This window comes from Hypomesus transpacificus, chromosome 11 (genome assembly GCF_021917145.1).
Source record: "Hypomesus transpacificus isolate Combined female chromosome 11, fHypTra1, whole genome shotgun sequence".
NCBI lineage: Eukaryota > Metazoa > Chordata > Actinopteri > Osmeriformes > Osmeridae > Hypomesus > Hypomesus transpacificus.
This window is the reverse complement of record NC_061070.1, coordinates 13,406,791-13,421,689: the sequence shown is the minus strand read 5'-3', so window position 1 is coordinate 13,421,689 and position 14,899 is coordinate 13,406,791. Positions and strand designations below refer to the sequence as shown.

At 42.1% G+C, this 14,899-nt stretch overlaps 1 protein-coding gene across 1 annotated transcript; it reads right to left on the bottom strand.

The window, feature by feature from the left end:
• Nucleotides 1-1,744: 1,744 nt before the first annotated feature.
• Nucleotides 1,745-10,675, bottom strand: valopa (vertebrate ancient long opsin a). Its single transcript, XM_047029530.1, has 5 exons — nt 9,998-10,675; nt 7,249-7,459; nt 5,877-5,994; nt 5,514-5,747; nt 1,745-2,169 (listed from the first exon to the last, which is right to left on the bottom strand). Exons 1-5 carry the CDS (start codon nt 10,359-10,361, stop codon nt 1,933-1,935), a joined length of 1,164 nt encoding a protein of 387 aa, XP_046885486.1. The 5' UTR covers nt 10,362-10,675; the 3' UTR covers nt 1,745-1,932.
• Between the last annotated feature and the right edge of the window lie 4,224 nt (nt 10,676-14,899).

Sequence of the window (14,899 nt, the reverse complement as noted above, 5' to 3'; positions counted from 1 at the left end):
ATCTTTACACTGAATACATACAGCAAAACTCTCAACATGCAGTGGAAAGTACAATACAACATATACGAGATTCAGGGACCAATGAGAGACTGGGAAGACCACTTATCTGTACATCTTGAAACTATTTCCTGAACTTTATCAGCATGCACTGCAACCTGTAATCCCTAGCCCAAATATTTCCAAAGCAGTTCTGTGGATTTATTTCTTGTCTGTGACTTTCAAGGCAAAGGTTGCCTCTTCAAAACCACTGTATAACTCACCAAAAGTTAAGTAGTGCCATATTGCTGTGTGTGTGTATGCATGTTTGTCTATCTTGAGGGAGATTAGGTAAAGTGAGTTAGACATGGAAAGACAGAAAGCGTGTGTGTCTATCTGTATGTGCTAACCTGTATCTGGAGTGGGTTTGGCTGAGATCCTAAATAAACAAAAAGTATGCTAAATGGACACATTTATATACATTTGTATATGTGTTCATGGACGCTTGAGTCATGCAATATAATTGAGTTGTCTGCTGTAAATAATTAACATCATTGCAAAACCTGTATAATGACAGTACAGCAATAAAACAAAAAACACTTCTGTGTACAGAGATATTTAAGAGAAACACAGAAATTCAAAGACACCTTTAAACTTGTTGCCACATCTACAGTAACTAGCTCCAGAAGTCAACACAGTGTCACAGTATATTTTCCTAATATTGCTGTGCAGCCCATGCTTAGTGATCATCATTGCTTTTTGTACATGGCTGGTTACCTAAGCTAATAGTGAGCTACAGTTGGCTAAATGTTCACACTTGAAACCATTCACAGTGCCCATACAGTATGCAGTATCTCTATACAGACAATATACACAGTGTGTGTGGATGTGTTTGCATATGCAGTCCCGGTCCTTCCTATAGGCGACATAGGCAGCCGCCTAGGGCGGCATGAAAAGGGGGGTGGCAATTTCCCAAGTGCATCCATTTAAATGAACCTTCCCGCTGTCCTTGAATTTCAAAAACACTACAAGCATAGGGCGCCAACTGCGGCATGTCATGTGTCCGTTGACCATTGGGGGGGGGGGGGTTAGCGCCCGCGTTTGCTCCCGGGGGGGGAGGGGGGGGGGGGTACGTAAACCTTGCCTAGGGCGCCAAATGTGCTAGGACCGGCACTGTGCATATGTGTGTGTGGATGTGCTTTAGTGTGAATGTATCTTTCTTTGTGTGTGGGACACACATCCTTGTTGGCTCTTCATGAATATCCTCCTCCCTATAAGTCTGGGCTGGGGCAGCTAGGGGGATCACCCAGTCCCATAGACTGTCTTTGTTAGGGGGGATGAAAGCTTTGACCATATCTGCTCGAGAAGGACTGAGTCCATCCAGATTCAGGAAGCCCCCCCCCCCCAGCAGTGGAGGTGAATGTATACACTATACCATAGTAAGATAGTGAAACTGCATAGAAATACAATGCCATTCTTAGCAGTCCTCTATCGTGGGGCTTCAAAGAGAGGACAAGACAGAGATGAAAGCAAGGTGAATATGAATGGTAAAGACCAGACAGGCAGACCTTCGCCTACTGAGTTTGGGTTGTGTGTGTGTTTGAATTGAGAAGCCCAGCCCCAACACATGCTTTCTCTGAAAACTGTTTTGATGTCGATGGCTAGGGAGACAGGTTTGATCATGAATCCCAAAAAGCTAACATTAGATTTTTAATGTGTAAAATTGCTTTCAGTCTGTGAGTTGTGCTCTGCTTTCGACCCAGTTCCTTTCATGCTGTGATAGAAGGGTAGAGGATATGGGGCTGTTGATGGGGGATCAAGCGTGTGGATGTCATTAGGGCTGAACGTGGTGGTGAGAGGACACTGCTGAGTCTTAAAGCGTCTGCCTGGGAGTTAGCTGGAGTAAGTAGGAGAGTGAGGAATGTTTGCTTTCTGAGGATGGAGTTTCCTGACTGTCTATATGGGGCACACTTTGTTTTCTGGGATGGGAAGCTGGGCAGAGGAGCTACACTCACTGGGTTGTTCGTCTGACTTGGTGGCCGCTGTGCCATCCATTGGGATGCGGGCTGCGATGGCCGACATCTCGCCCGTCTGACTTTCCGCGGTTATACCCGGTCGCTCAGAGGTCTGGCCGAGGTTGCCTTCCGGTATGGTCCCCTTGCCGGTGAAGAGCTTAATCAGGCACTTCCTGAACTGAACAAAAGTCAAAGGGCATTAGAACAGTCCAAGAGAATATTAAATTGAGGTTACTTTAGGACTCAGTTATTTCTCTTATCTCTCCTTTGGACACAAGAGGAAATGTGTTATGTTAAGTTCACCTTGCCTCCCTTTTACTCAGCTTTCTATTCTACAAATGTACGGTCTAACACAATCATGGAACTAATGGATTAGTAGCAGATGGCTTAGCTGAAATGATGACCAATCTGCTCAGCCTCAGATTGAGTAGAGACCAATAAGGACAAACACATGCCTCAATGGTGGCACGAATGTCTACCATTAGTAGGTGTTACAGCGCAGTCACATCGATGCTCTGTTCATTACTCTTCTCAGAAAGGGAGCAGATAGTTTCACTACGACGCCACTAAAAAGCCCTAAATCGTTATCTTTTCATTTAACTGGTTAAGTAATTGACATCTCTGGAACGTGTTTTTTTTTTACAAAAAAGAGGGAACTCAATGATTGCCTGCAGCAAAAAGCTTGTTGACCTAAATTAAACACTGGGATAAGAAACTGCACGATATGCTGTTGAAACAAAACATGCTTAACTCTGGTTTAGCCCATTTAGCTCTGACAAACGTTCTGTAAAAGTTAGGTACTCAGCTGAATTTCACCTCATTGACACCTGTCTATGAGCAGCTATTTACCTACCGATAAAGTTTAAAGGGGATTCCATGTCTATGCTCCAGTAACAACACAGTGACTCATTTAGTGAGCTAATGTTGGAATACCAAATGGCCTTTCTGTGTGCTTAGGTGTGACATGAATGTTCTTGAGTCAGATCATTTTCACTCAGCATGTACAACAAAGCACAAAGTTAGAAATAATTTTCCCCTAGGAGAATATAAATGGCTGTATGCCAGGAGTTGATCTTCCAAATCCTCTGCAGGTGATGCACCATCAACAGATTCCCTTATAAACCAGGGACATATTACATTATTTCTGAATGGTCATGCAAATGTTGTATTAAACAAGCCATGTGATTCCCAGCATGATATGATGTGCTGGTGTTTCTTCTTCTGTTTAGTCACAAATGGCCACGGACAACAGGCAAGATATTGAATGATTGTAGTACCCAGAGGACTGTGTCCTCTGCTGCAGCTCCTCTGCAGTATTCCACTGTTCAGCAGTCCCTGCCTGCTGTCGATGTGGAGAGTAAGTTTTAAAGGTATTGGCTGTACAGATTCACTTTCTCTCTGATAGCCCACACAATGACACTCCTGGGCCTTCCTGCAGCATTCAGTACACCTCTGAAGAGGGAGAGAGGGAGTGGGGGGGCAGAATAAGACTAAAACACATCTCAGAGCAAGAAGAAAGGAGGAGGGGAAGCACGTGCTCCTTGTGAAGCGGTAGCCTTCGTGTCATTCACACAGATATCAATCACATCGGGGCTTAGATTCAGAAAAGACCGATCAATCATCTCACCCCTCATAAATTATTCCCATTATGCTAATGGAGTTCAACATGGAGGCCAAACATTTGAGGTCTGCCATTGTTTTTTACATCACTTTTCCTCTGGCAAGATTTCATTTGTTTAATAATTCCTCAAAATATGCTACACAATCGGAATCTTTAGTTTGGACCCGGCTCACATTGTGACAGAGCACTTGACCTTGTGCAGATCAAAGGCAGTCTATGTATAAGAAATCTGATTCCAAACACCATCAAAGCGCCATACTATAATGTCCCTACCTCTTACCAATACCTTCTGACCTTGCTATCCAAACAACTTTAGGACACTTTGGCTTGTTAGCAGCAGTCACGCATCGCGGAAACAAAAAACGAGCTCTGTTCCACCGTGTTATGTAACTCAGTCAGAGTCAGCACTAGTGCTGGAGGTCAGTTCACTTTTTTAACTAGTTTAGCTCTTCAGAAAAAAAAGGAACAATCTGTTGAAGCTCGAGAACTGTCCGGGAAGTCTAACTGTTCCTATTTACATCTGAATTTCATTGCTCAAAAAATACAGTGACCTATATACACAGCTGCTGAGATGGCAAAGTGGGGCACCAACACGGACATGCAGATAGCATGCGGGTTCTCGTCGGGGGGTAGCTGACTCTCCCAGCCTACATACAGTACAGGACTGTCAAGTCCCCATCGCTGCCAGGGATAGGCTAGGCTTCAACATCAATGAAACCCACCACGGATGAATCTGGACGGCATCTCCAAAGAAATAGCTTTGAACCTATCACACTGCTTCTGCACTGGTTCAAATCTCTGTAGATACCAGTCTTGGCAGTTTGACATCTCTCTCTCTCTTCCTCTTTCTCCATCTCTCATCGTTCATTCTGAATTATTGTTGTGACTTTGTTTATGAAAAAGAGTTAGCGCTTAACTATGCCATGATACACAAGTTGTGCCGTTTGAGAATGTATTTTCTAGTCACCCATACAGTGTTTATCCCACCTTTCCATTAGATCCCAGGTACCCAAAAAAGGGAATTATTTTATCGTTCATTTCACACCTCACAATGAAGGATCATAATTGGCAAATCATCTTTGTGATTCCTCTTCTGCTCTCAGTGTACCCTTCGGTCTGACTCTCAGGTACCACTTGAGCTAATCCTGTTTATTATAACTTTATACTGGTCACAGAGGTGAACTCTCTGATCATAAAAAAGCCTCCCATGTTTCTAGCATTTTCATGTAAACCATTTAGAGAGCAATTTAATTGGAGTTTATTTTTGGTCACACATAATTGGCTCCTTGCTTTGTGCTCCACAAGTGCATAGATGAGCTATGACCACAATCCCTGGTGTGAAAAGATATATGTCTCAGTTAGCCATGCAGCAGGAGTAAACAGACTAAAAGCTCTGTAGAACTACCATCCAAACCTTGTTATAATTGCTAAGCAAACCGATACAGGCCTGTAGAAGAGCTCATTTATTTTTAAAGCGGCAGGCCTGGACAATTGTACATTCTGGATTTCAGTTTTCATTTATTCATACATCATGTATTATTAAGAGACAAGCTGAGCCCCCCCTCCCCCCCCCCCCCCCCCCCCCCCCCCCCCGAAAACAACTGGGAAAAAAGGGTTCCTCTCAAGCTTTCATCCCGGAGCTTACAAGTTCTGATGCCTGGCTCACTGCTCAGTGTCTGAGGAATTTCACCAACAAGCCGTCCGGCACTCAGGATGCAGATACAGAATTTAGAAACAACTTATTCCCTGTTTACATATTACCGCTATCTGTTGCCTACACACAGATAATGGTAATTAGTGCTGTGACAGCTCCATGATAGCATATCGGTACTATGCTCCAAAGTGTATTGTTTATCAACACCACACACTGCAGTTTGTGTTTCACTCGCACTGTTCTTTACCTGTTTATTCATGAAGACATAGATGACTGGGTTGTAGCAGGCGGCAGTTTTGGAGAAAAAAGCCGGGATGGCTGCCATACGAGGGTCGATGTAGATGTGGGGACATGCGGTGACCACAATAGAGAAGGCGGCATACGGTGTCCAGCCCACCATGAAGGCCACGATCATCACCACCACCATTCTTGTCACCTGACGCTCCGGCTTCCTGACATTACCCAGCCTGCCATTGGACACCTGGTGGTTGACAGCAAACACTCACATGAGGATGTCTTACAGTGCATCCTCATTTGTTGACAATAAACTGATATCAAAGTATAGGATCACGTCAGATCTTCCCTTGTTCGTTTCCAGTTGCAGTATTACCTTCCTCAGCTTCCCCAGGAGCTTCCCATAACAGTAGATAATCACCCCCAGCGGCAGTATGAAGCATGTGAAGAAGAAGGTGATGATGTAGATACGGTCGGAAAGTTTGGTGGAGTACCTTTGGAAACAAGTAAGGTACACGTGACATGTCTGCCATTGTGTCACAACAGAATGCATGTTTTACAGGAGGGAAATTGGTTTGTATTTCTTTCAAAGAGTGGATCTCAACCTCTAAAAGTCATTCTGAGTCAAAGTGCCTTATCTGACCAGAGAGATAAGTATGTTTGGTGCCTCATTGGAGCTGAAATTAAACAGGGAATTACAGTGCAGTGGAAAATCTATGTAACACAATTAAGGGTCCTAAGGCATGTTGATTAAGTCTAATTGTGTCATTTCCATGAGAATACTGCCAAGTCGCTATCAAGTGCAGCAAGCTGTGGAGTAACTACTCAAGACTGGTTTCAGGCTTGGTGTTGGAAGATGTGTGTTGGCCTTAGAAGAGAGTTGAGGGCCACCCAACTGAAACCACCCCCTAGCCCTCTATTGATTAAATTCTCTATTTAATGAAGGCCTTATCAGCCTGACACAGCCAATAGGCCAGGATCCAAAGGGATTTGAAAGGAAGTCAATTGCAAAGCAGGTCTTCGGTTTGAATCTCACATTACCGCAGGTTTATAACTCTTACATTGGCTGTGTCTAGGTCAACGCTTTTTACCTAAAATAGCTCAGAACATTCACAACATGAGACTGTGTGTTTCACCTCTAACATCCCGCTCCCTCTGGACTGTCTGTTTTCATGCAGCTCATAAGGAAGCGACGAGCATAAATCCAAAGATCCAAACATTTTAAATGTATTGTGTTCATGTGTGTGGCGAGGCCTGCAGACGACACACCTGTGTTGCCTTCACGCCTGCTGGAAAGTCAGACTTTGCCAAATGTTTTCTGACAGAACGCAAGCTGTGCCCCTGAAAATGGTGGGCCACGGCATTCATAAACCGTATCTATCATTGACCATGGCCCTTAATTGCATTGTCTGAGCCATTCACTCTCCCCTTTTTCATCTATGAGTTTCCTCTAATGGCCAGGGGTGAGCACTCAGAACCCCTGCCTGCATGGCTTTGATCAAGTGAGGTAGATATCACTACCAAGGATTCCCGGAGGAGACCACCCATGAATCCAATGGTAGAGATTGTGTTTCTTAGATGTTTCCTATTAACTCCATAGCCTGTAATTTATATGCAGTGCAAACACAAGAGGAGAGTGTGGAGCTTCCTGTGTGTCTTTGGCAATCTTCTTTTGAACTACACCATTCAGCGTATGTGGTGTCTATGCATGTGGCTCTGCTCCAGGGCACCAGGGAGTTGGGTCTCACCAGTTAGGCTCGCAGGTGGTTCCGATCTTGCTGACAGTGTAGCTGCTCCAGCCCAGGACCGGGGGAATCGTCCAGATGAAGGAGAAGGTCCAGACAAACAGCAGGCCCAGCACTGCATGCTTCCCCCTCAGTCGTATGTTCCCGAGGGGACGACAGATCACGAAGAAGCGCTCAAAGGACAGGACGGACAGGGACCACATAGCAACAATCCCTGAAGAGAACACACACACACAATGTTCTGAAGGGACCAGGATCCACAACATGACTATTGACAAACTACATGTCATCCTTCATACAATGGGACAAAGGATAAATAGATGACACAAAGCATTTTCCAAAGATGGATTAAGGAAGACCGTTGGGAGAGCAGTAAATTCCAATATAGCTTGTATTCCAATATAACTAATGGTCTGTTTTCTCAATGTGAACCTTATGGACTCATTTTTAGCAAATTTATCTTTCATTTGACGTAAATATTGAGGTACTGATCAATTTCCTCAATGGTTCCTGGACAAATGATGCAGTAAAGCATCCTAATGGACTAATACAGCAGCTTTAATTACCGTAATAACTCACTCTCCCAGTTCATTATTGCTGTCTCCTAGCTAGAGCTACTCTAACCTCCCTTTTAAGTGACACTGATGAAGTTCTTATCAAGAGATTAACAACTAACAGTCCAACATTCAAAGAAACTAACCCCAAAAAGCTGTTTTGCTTCTTTCATCAGCACAGATACAAAGAGACATTACAGTTTGTGTTCATGGTGAACACAAGTTCACGGTCAGTTAATGACGTTTTTAGCCTGACAGTGCTGTCAGCTGGAGCTCCTGTCCAGAAGGAACAGATCCTCGCTTTCTCCTCATGTTCCACTTGTGGGATGCACACATTGCACAGACATTAAGGGGCAACTAGGTCAAGTCAGTTGCTGAAAACTCCTCACCAATTAAGAACATGATAACCTATTTCTTACTTTCACAATCTAAACAGTAAACATACTTTCTCAGAATGGTGTGACACCAAGACATCAATCTAGAAGTCTACCTTGGGACTGACAACAGAGCACATAATGGATACTAGATATACATTTGGATATCTAGTATCCATCATTGTTGTATTTAAAAGTACAGTAAACCATATGCAGCTTTGAACAAAACAAAATCTAATTACACATGGATCCTTCTGCTTCACTCCCAGCCAGTGCAAAAACAAATTATGATCAAAATCTTAGCTTCCTATTTCAAGAGTCGCAATGGAAATCACCACAGAGACTGGAATGCCACCACCTCAGCACAATGATTTCTGTAAGATGTCAGTGAAGAGTTGGACCAGTCATCAGTATCTAGGGGTCGCTTCTACACACTCATGCAGACCACATTGTCCCATCTCTCAACTCTGTTGAAGCCCAGTATTTAAAAATACTTTGTGTAACGTATTCCACAAAATATGACACTGACCATGTTTCTAACCGCTAGTTGTTGAAAGATCAAGAATAACTTCTTGAATCTCCCATGGGCTCTTTTGTTGCCATATCAGTATAAACTAGTAAAGGCAATTTTATCTAAAGCAGAGGGACAACTTCTCTCAAATATTCACTTAAAATTCACATTTATAGCTACCACAAAAAAAATCTAGAAAAACAGATCTACTACGACTAAATCACCAAAGATCTTTGTCCAACATGGGAATTCCACCTGACTGCGTGCTTTGACAAAGTCCCAGAAATGGTTCACTGAATTAGGTGGAATGTTATTAGTGGTCACGGTGCTTGGCAATGATTTAACCCACTTACAGTCTGTCGTGTCTGATGGGGCAGACTGTGATTACAAAACAGCTAATACGCTCTAAGATGAAAAACTGTACTATTACCACATGGATAGGGTCTCAGAAAACACAAGATCCCACACTACTCAATGGCCTTGGAAATGTTCCTGAAAACTACACCTTATGAGTTTGATAAAAAAGGAGCAGATTTGATCCCGCATTATTTGCTTTTGGTGTCATTGAAGTCCATGATTATTTACTTTGCAATGTAGAAAAACATTTATAAATGGTGATGGGGAGTCAGGTGGCTGAGCGGTTAGGGAATCAGGCTAGTAATCTGAAGGTTGCCAGTTCGATTCCCAGTCGTGCTAAATGACTTTGTGTCCTTGGGCAAGGCACTTCACCCTGCTTGCCTCGGGGGAATGTCCCTGTACTTACTGTAAGTCGCTCTGGATAAGAGCGTCTGCTAAATGACTAAATGTAATGTAACTGTAATGATGGCATTCTTACAGATACCTCTGACTATTCATTTGGAAAGAGAAACATTTAACGTCAACATTTCCAATTCAAACCCAGTTTCAGGGTGGTTAGTGGACGTTCATCTGGCATTAATGTAGGCTATTGGCTATAAAATGCTTGGTTTCTAGTAATATTATTATTTCTATATAAGGGTCAAGTTACCCATCACCTACTGTATACTGCAATAGCCTACAAGCTTGACTGGCACTGTCTAGTTGAATACCACCGCCTTAGACCTAAATACATTGAGTTAGTGTAAGAATACACGTAACCTACTTCAGTAGTCAATATTTCAATCCATTGAAAATTAGGACCTTTGATCGCTTTAAGTTTGTAACACATTCTATTAAAATATCCGACACTGACACCTGCAGCAATTTTTGAGTTGCGCATGCATTCAATTATAGCAGGCTATCACTCAACAGTTAGAAAGTCCCATCTTTCACATCTAAAAGTCCTACTGACTTACCAAAATAGGTGACAGCAAATCCTTCCAACACGCAAGCCCATTTTCCAAGGAAGAAGTAACCCTTTGCATTTGTCAAAAAGCTAATCAGCCCACCAGAGAGGGACACAAGGAAATCTGCGATAGATAAATTAACTATGATGTAGTTCAGGGGTTGTCTTAGCTGTTTGAACTTAAAAGTCACGAACATTACAGTGAAGTTCTCGCACAGTGAAAGGAAGGACACAAAAAACATCAAGACGGCCAAAAATGTGAAATTCCATGGCGCTATATTACTCAGTGGACCAGTAAACGGGTCTTCTGGTTTCAAGATCTCTGTTGACTCAGTATATGAAACACCGTTTACTGAGATTCTTAATGTATCCATTGTCCATGTCCAAATTACTTTGTGGTGACGTAAAATAACTAAAATCCTGTTCGAAGTAAGAAACCTGTAAGATTTTGGTCCATATCTTTCATTTCTGAACTTCACTGGGAGTCACTCCTTGTGACCCCTTTCATTCGTAGACAGACCTGTTTAAAACACCGTTCAGCATTCTGCATCAACATCCATTGACTGCTCTTAAAAGTTAAAATAACTTTCTTGATATCCAGTGTGCTCGATGAAAGAGCATGTTTGACCAAAGCGTCGAATCCAGTACAGTTCTGCTCTGCTCAAAGAGTCAATCTACATCTCGAAGAAAAGCCACAGCAAGCCACAAGACCAAAAGCACTGCGCAACATACACCAATTATTTGTGAGTGAGCGTGTGCGGGCAGAATCGATGTCTTGAAAACCCATACCAGCAAGTGAATGAGTGACTGTTGAGGAGCAGCATGTTGTAGCTCTTATATAGCCCGTAGTCGACTCACAGCAGTTTGAGCATCATTCCTGCCCTCGAGGAAACGCGAGACGCAGTCCTCCAATTTTCTGTTTGTCAGACGTGCGCGGACGCAGAGGGACAGCTTGGTCTCCATGTGTCCATGCTTTAAGAGAAAGGCGCAAATGCTCTGACAGTAATTCACCCTATAATTATGACCAAAATGTATTTTTCTGTCAACGATTGATTCATTCCGTGTTTGGATTTACCCCTCATGGCTTCATATTGTCTCAATCCTGTTGATTGAGGTGTTTTATTTCAAACTTTAGGGTAACATCTCAGCATAAAAAACTACAATCAATAGTTTCTCAAAAGCACTGTTGTCGACCGTGCATACGGTCTTTATGAATGACCAAGGCGCAAGGTAGAAATTGCGATAATAAAACGGCATTATATGACTAATGGTTGCTTCAGATATGGTATTGAGAGAAAGCAATCTTTACTTTTTCTAGCCCACCCATTCTTCATGGACCACAGCCTGCTGCCTAAACCTATCTACATGTTCTATTGACACAGTGGTGCACGTTCTTTCCTAATTTTCTTTCTAGAACTGGGGCATTAAGGAATTAATTCCCTGCGGCGTCCCTAGAGTGAAAAAGGTATTATAACGTTAGCATTTGCTTATTGGTTAATCGAGTAGGGTATCATTAATTGATCTATCAAATTAGATTATTTACTTTTCACGATATTTTTATTTTATTATATTTTTTATTTTAGTCAAGATCAATTTTGTTTCATCTCGTAGGCTAACAATTATTTGTTATCAGTGGTTATGTGAGTATTTAGACATATTCTGACAATAATGCCTTGCAATAGTCAAATATATCAAATAACAATATTTTATGAATGGTCATGAGTATAGCTACACTGAACAGGACAAGTTACTTTTTTGTACAGTTGCAGATTACATTGTGTCCAACTTCTGATATTATACTTTCAGTTCTCCCTCTTGCTGTTTCCCAGCTCTGCTCTGTCTTTAATCTATTTTCTCATAATAGAGCCCAGACACTTCAATGCCCATCCACAGAAATGACGATTCATTGCCTCTGCTTTCTATCAACCGTATATTATGATTGTTTTGTTTGCATGTTTTTCTGACAAAATGTCTCCAGGTTCACATCCAACCATAGATAATCAGAGCACTGAAGACCACTTAAGTTACTCAGGCGGGAAAAATCTATATATGATGATCCCCATGTTTACCAGACTTCCACGGAGGGAGACCATTGCAGCCAGATAGGAATGTAAGGGCCGAAGGTGACATCCTACGTGGAGGACACGTTGAATGGAGATGGCACTTCTGTCTCCATACATCTTCATGGTCAACGGATGAGCACAGGGTCAGTGAATGAAGGATGTCTGAAAAGACTGTTGATTGTTGTATGCCTATCTTTATACATACCTTTGTAACCAGGGAAATAATTCATTCATTGGTCTTCTGCAGATGTGATTCAGCTACAACCTTAAACTTTTTTTTTTTGGATGAAGTGTTTTCATGAAAATTGGCATAATGTGCTCGGTATCACATAATTATGCATTTTCTGTTACAGGGTCCATGAAATATTTTCTCACAATAACTGGATTTCCATTCAGTCATCCCAAACATTACACACATATCTAGACAGTAACCACACACGTGTTCCCTTAGAACGCGCAGAGAGCTGATGCTCTCCAGGAGAAAATTGATTATTGGTTATCTCATGAACCTTATCTACTTGAGGAAGAACTGTGGTAACTTGGTTTTATCAACTCACCTCCCACATTCCTTAACATAATCTAATGCCTTTCCTTGTACAGTAGCACCTTGGCAGTTTTTCAAAAATATTGGTACTGTACTTTACACATTTAGTTTAAAGCAACATTACCTACAAATCATATTTTTCAAACTTTGATTCAATAAATAAATATATAAATGTATTTGACATTGCATGATGTGTGATGTCTGAACTATGCAGCAGGAAGCTTATATTGAATGAAATACTGTGAATGAATCTCATGAAGTTGGTGCTGTTATTTGTTAGGCTATTATAATGTCAACAGAGTTCATAAATGTAATATGTCTAAACTGTTCACTCCATTAAGCTAAGGTGTTTTTTGAGTACTTTTTGAGTCCATGTGGGTTTGAACTAGGCATTGCAAATCTGTAGAGTAATCCAAAGGTGATTACAGCCAACCATCCTCCCTTCAAGATGTGACCCTGGCATGATCTGTGGCGTGGCGTTTAGTTCAATCAGAGTTTATCAATTGAATTCATATATCCACAAGCTTTCAGCTAGTGACCAGTGTTAGGTATTTTATCCTCAGGGACTTTAAGTACTTAACTAGAAAATAATTGGAACAGTTTAGGCGAGAAAAATATTGGTGTGGATGAAAGACCTCCACAGCATCCTTCTATTGAACTGAAAATAAATTATTCAGAATCACAAATAGATCTTTTTAAATTTAGTCTGATCAAGTCACAGACAACTTTTTATTGCAAGCCGGCTTCATATGCAGAAAATCCTGCGTACATCTTTAAGGCATGCACAACACTATTAATTAGCAACTGAATGCTAATGACTCTCATGTCCTTTAGACTAAAAACTGTCCGTTCCTGGCAACTTCAGAGGCCTGTCCCAAACTCTACCTGCGGTTCAACTAACTTAGTTCAAACCAAATTGAATTTTCGCCAATCAAAACCTGTCTGTCCCTCTTCGTTCAAGTAAGCACTGTTGACTTGCCAGCCCTTAGGTGTGTAACAGAGCGATGACCTATGACAGAGCATCAATATCGTCCGTCCACCTTCAACCCCAGCTAATTTTCTTCTTCTCCACTGACCTTTTAAACATCAAACGACTGGGTCAGACACCTTGTGTTTGTACGTGGGGGTTGCAGGAAGGAAGCGGTGGTGGTGTAGGTGGGTGGGTGGGGGGGTGGTAAGGCTGGATAAGGTTTTGGTGACTCGTTTTTGATGACTCTCAGTCCAGGACCTTTTTCATACGCTTGCCTCTGGTTGGCATTAATCGTCCGCCTGTCTCCTGGGCAGAGGCAGACGTCGCCCAGGTTCATTTGCATGTCTCTTATCTGCCACATGAGACGCCCAGACACCCCCATCAAGAGACAGAGATAATCGTCAGTCAGAACATTTCAAGGAAGGTATTGCAGGTAGGAAATGGACTGGCATTTATCCCCCCCTCCCCATTAGTTTAATGGTAGCAGAAGCCATAGGCAGGTGAAGATAGGATGGAATCAGAATCTGATCATACCATTATAACAGACCATAGAATATACATCATTTGGCTCTCAATTAAATTGGAAAATATCATTAAAAGGTATACATGTCACTGTTTGTCTCTTTGTTCACTTCTCATCCATGGGTGTAATTTTTCCCATTTAACCAAATATTTAACAAAGAAGGGTTTACATACAAAGTAACATTTCATTACAGCAAGTCACACAGGTCAGCGTAATCACACACCTCACCTCTCTATAAAGGGTTTACACAAAACCTCTCCTAATCCCATTCCCCTAACTGGCATGGACTCCATATGTATGCTAATTACACCTTTGAAATTGTATGCTGTTTCATGCATTATTTGACATAATGATAACATGCATACGTCCTATACAACTATAGTAACCTTTTACAGTCATGCTGACAAAGGTCATTGGATGCTAAACTGTTCATTTGTAATAACCTTTCAGACCATGCTGAAATGGAGTTGCAATATTAAAACTGTTCATTCAGTTTAAAATGACAATTTAGCAGCCTTTATTATGAGAGGGCTGCTGTGACATCCATAGTGGCATAACCTTTCCAAACAGCAAATGTCACCTCACTTCCTATTGCAATGGAAACGTAGCTCCATTCATTGAACTTGAAAATATTGGCACTGCTGTAGTGTGGTGTATTAGTGTGCGAGAAAACTTTGCGGAGAAAATAGAGGAGCATTCTGAAGGTGAGACCAGAGAAGGAGTGGATGGGGTAGCTGCCCATGTGGCCATGTGGTTAGGAAGGGGGGAGGGCAGACCAAATGGCTGCTAAATGAGTGTGGCCTTGGGTAAGG

What these genes read in the sequence shown, in the direction of transcription:
- valopa (XM_047029530.1), bottom strand. Translation starts at nt 10,361, where the DNA reads ATGGATACATTAAGAATCTCAGTAAACGGTGTTTCATATACTGAGTCA. An exon ending in ACCACCTGCGAGCCTAACTG is followed by an intron (nt 5,995 to 7,248) that starts GTGAGACCCAAC and finishes TTGTTTCCAAAG; the next exon opens with GTACTCCACCAAACTTTCCG. An exon ending in TCCTGGGGAAGCTGAGGAAG is followed by an intron (nt 5,748 to 5,876) that starts GTAATACTGCAA and finishes GTCAACCACCAG; the next exon opens with GTGTCCAATGGCAGGCTGGG.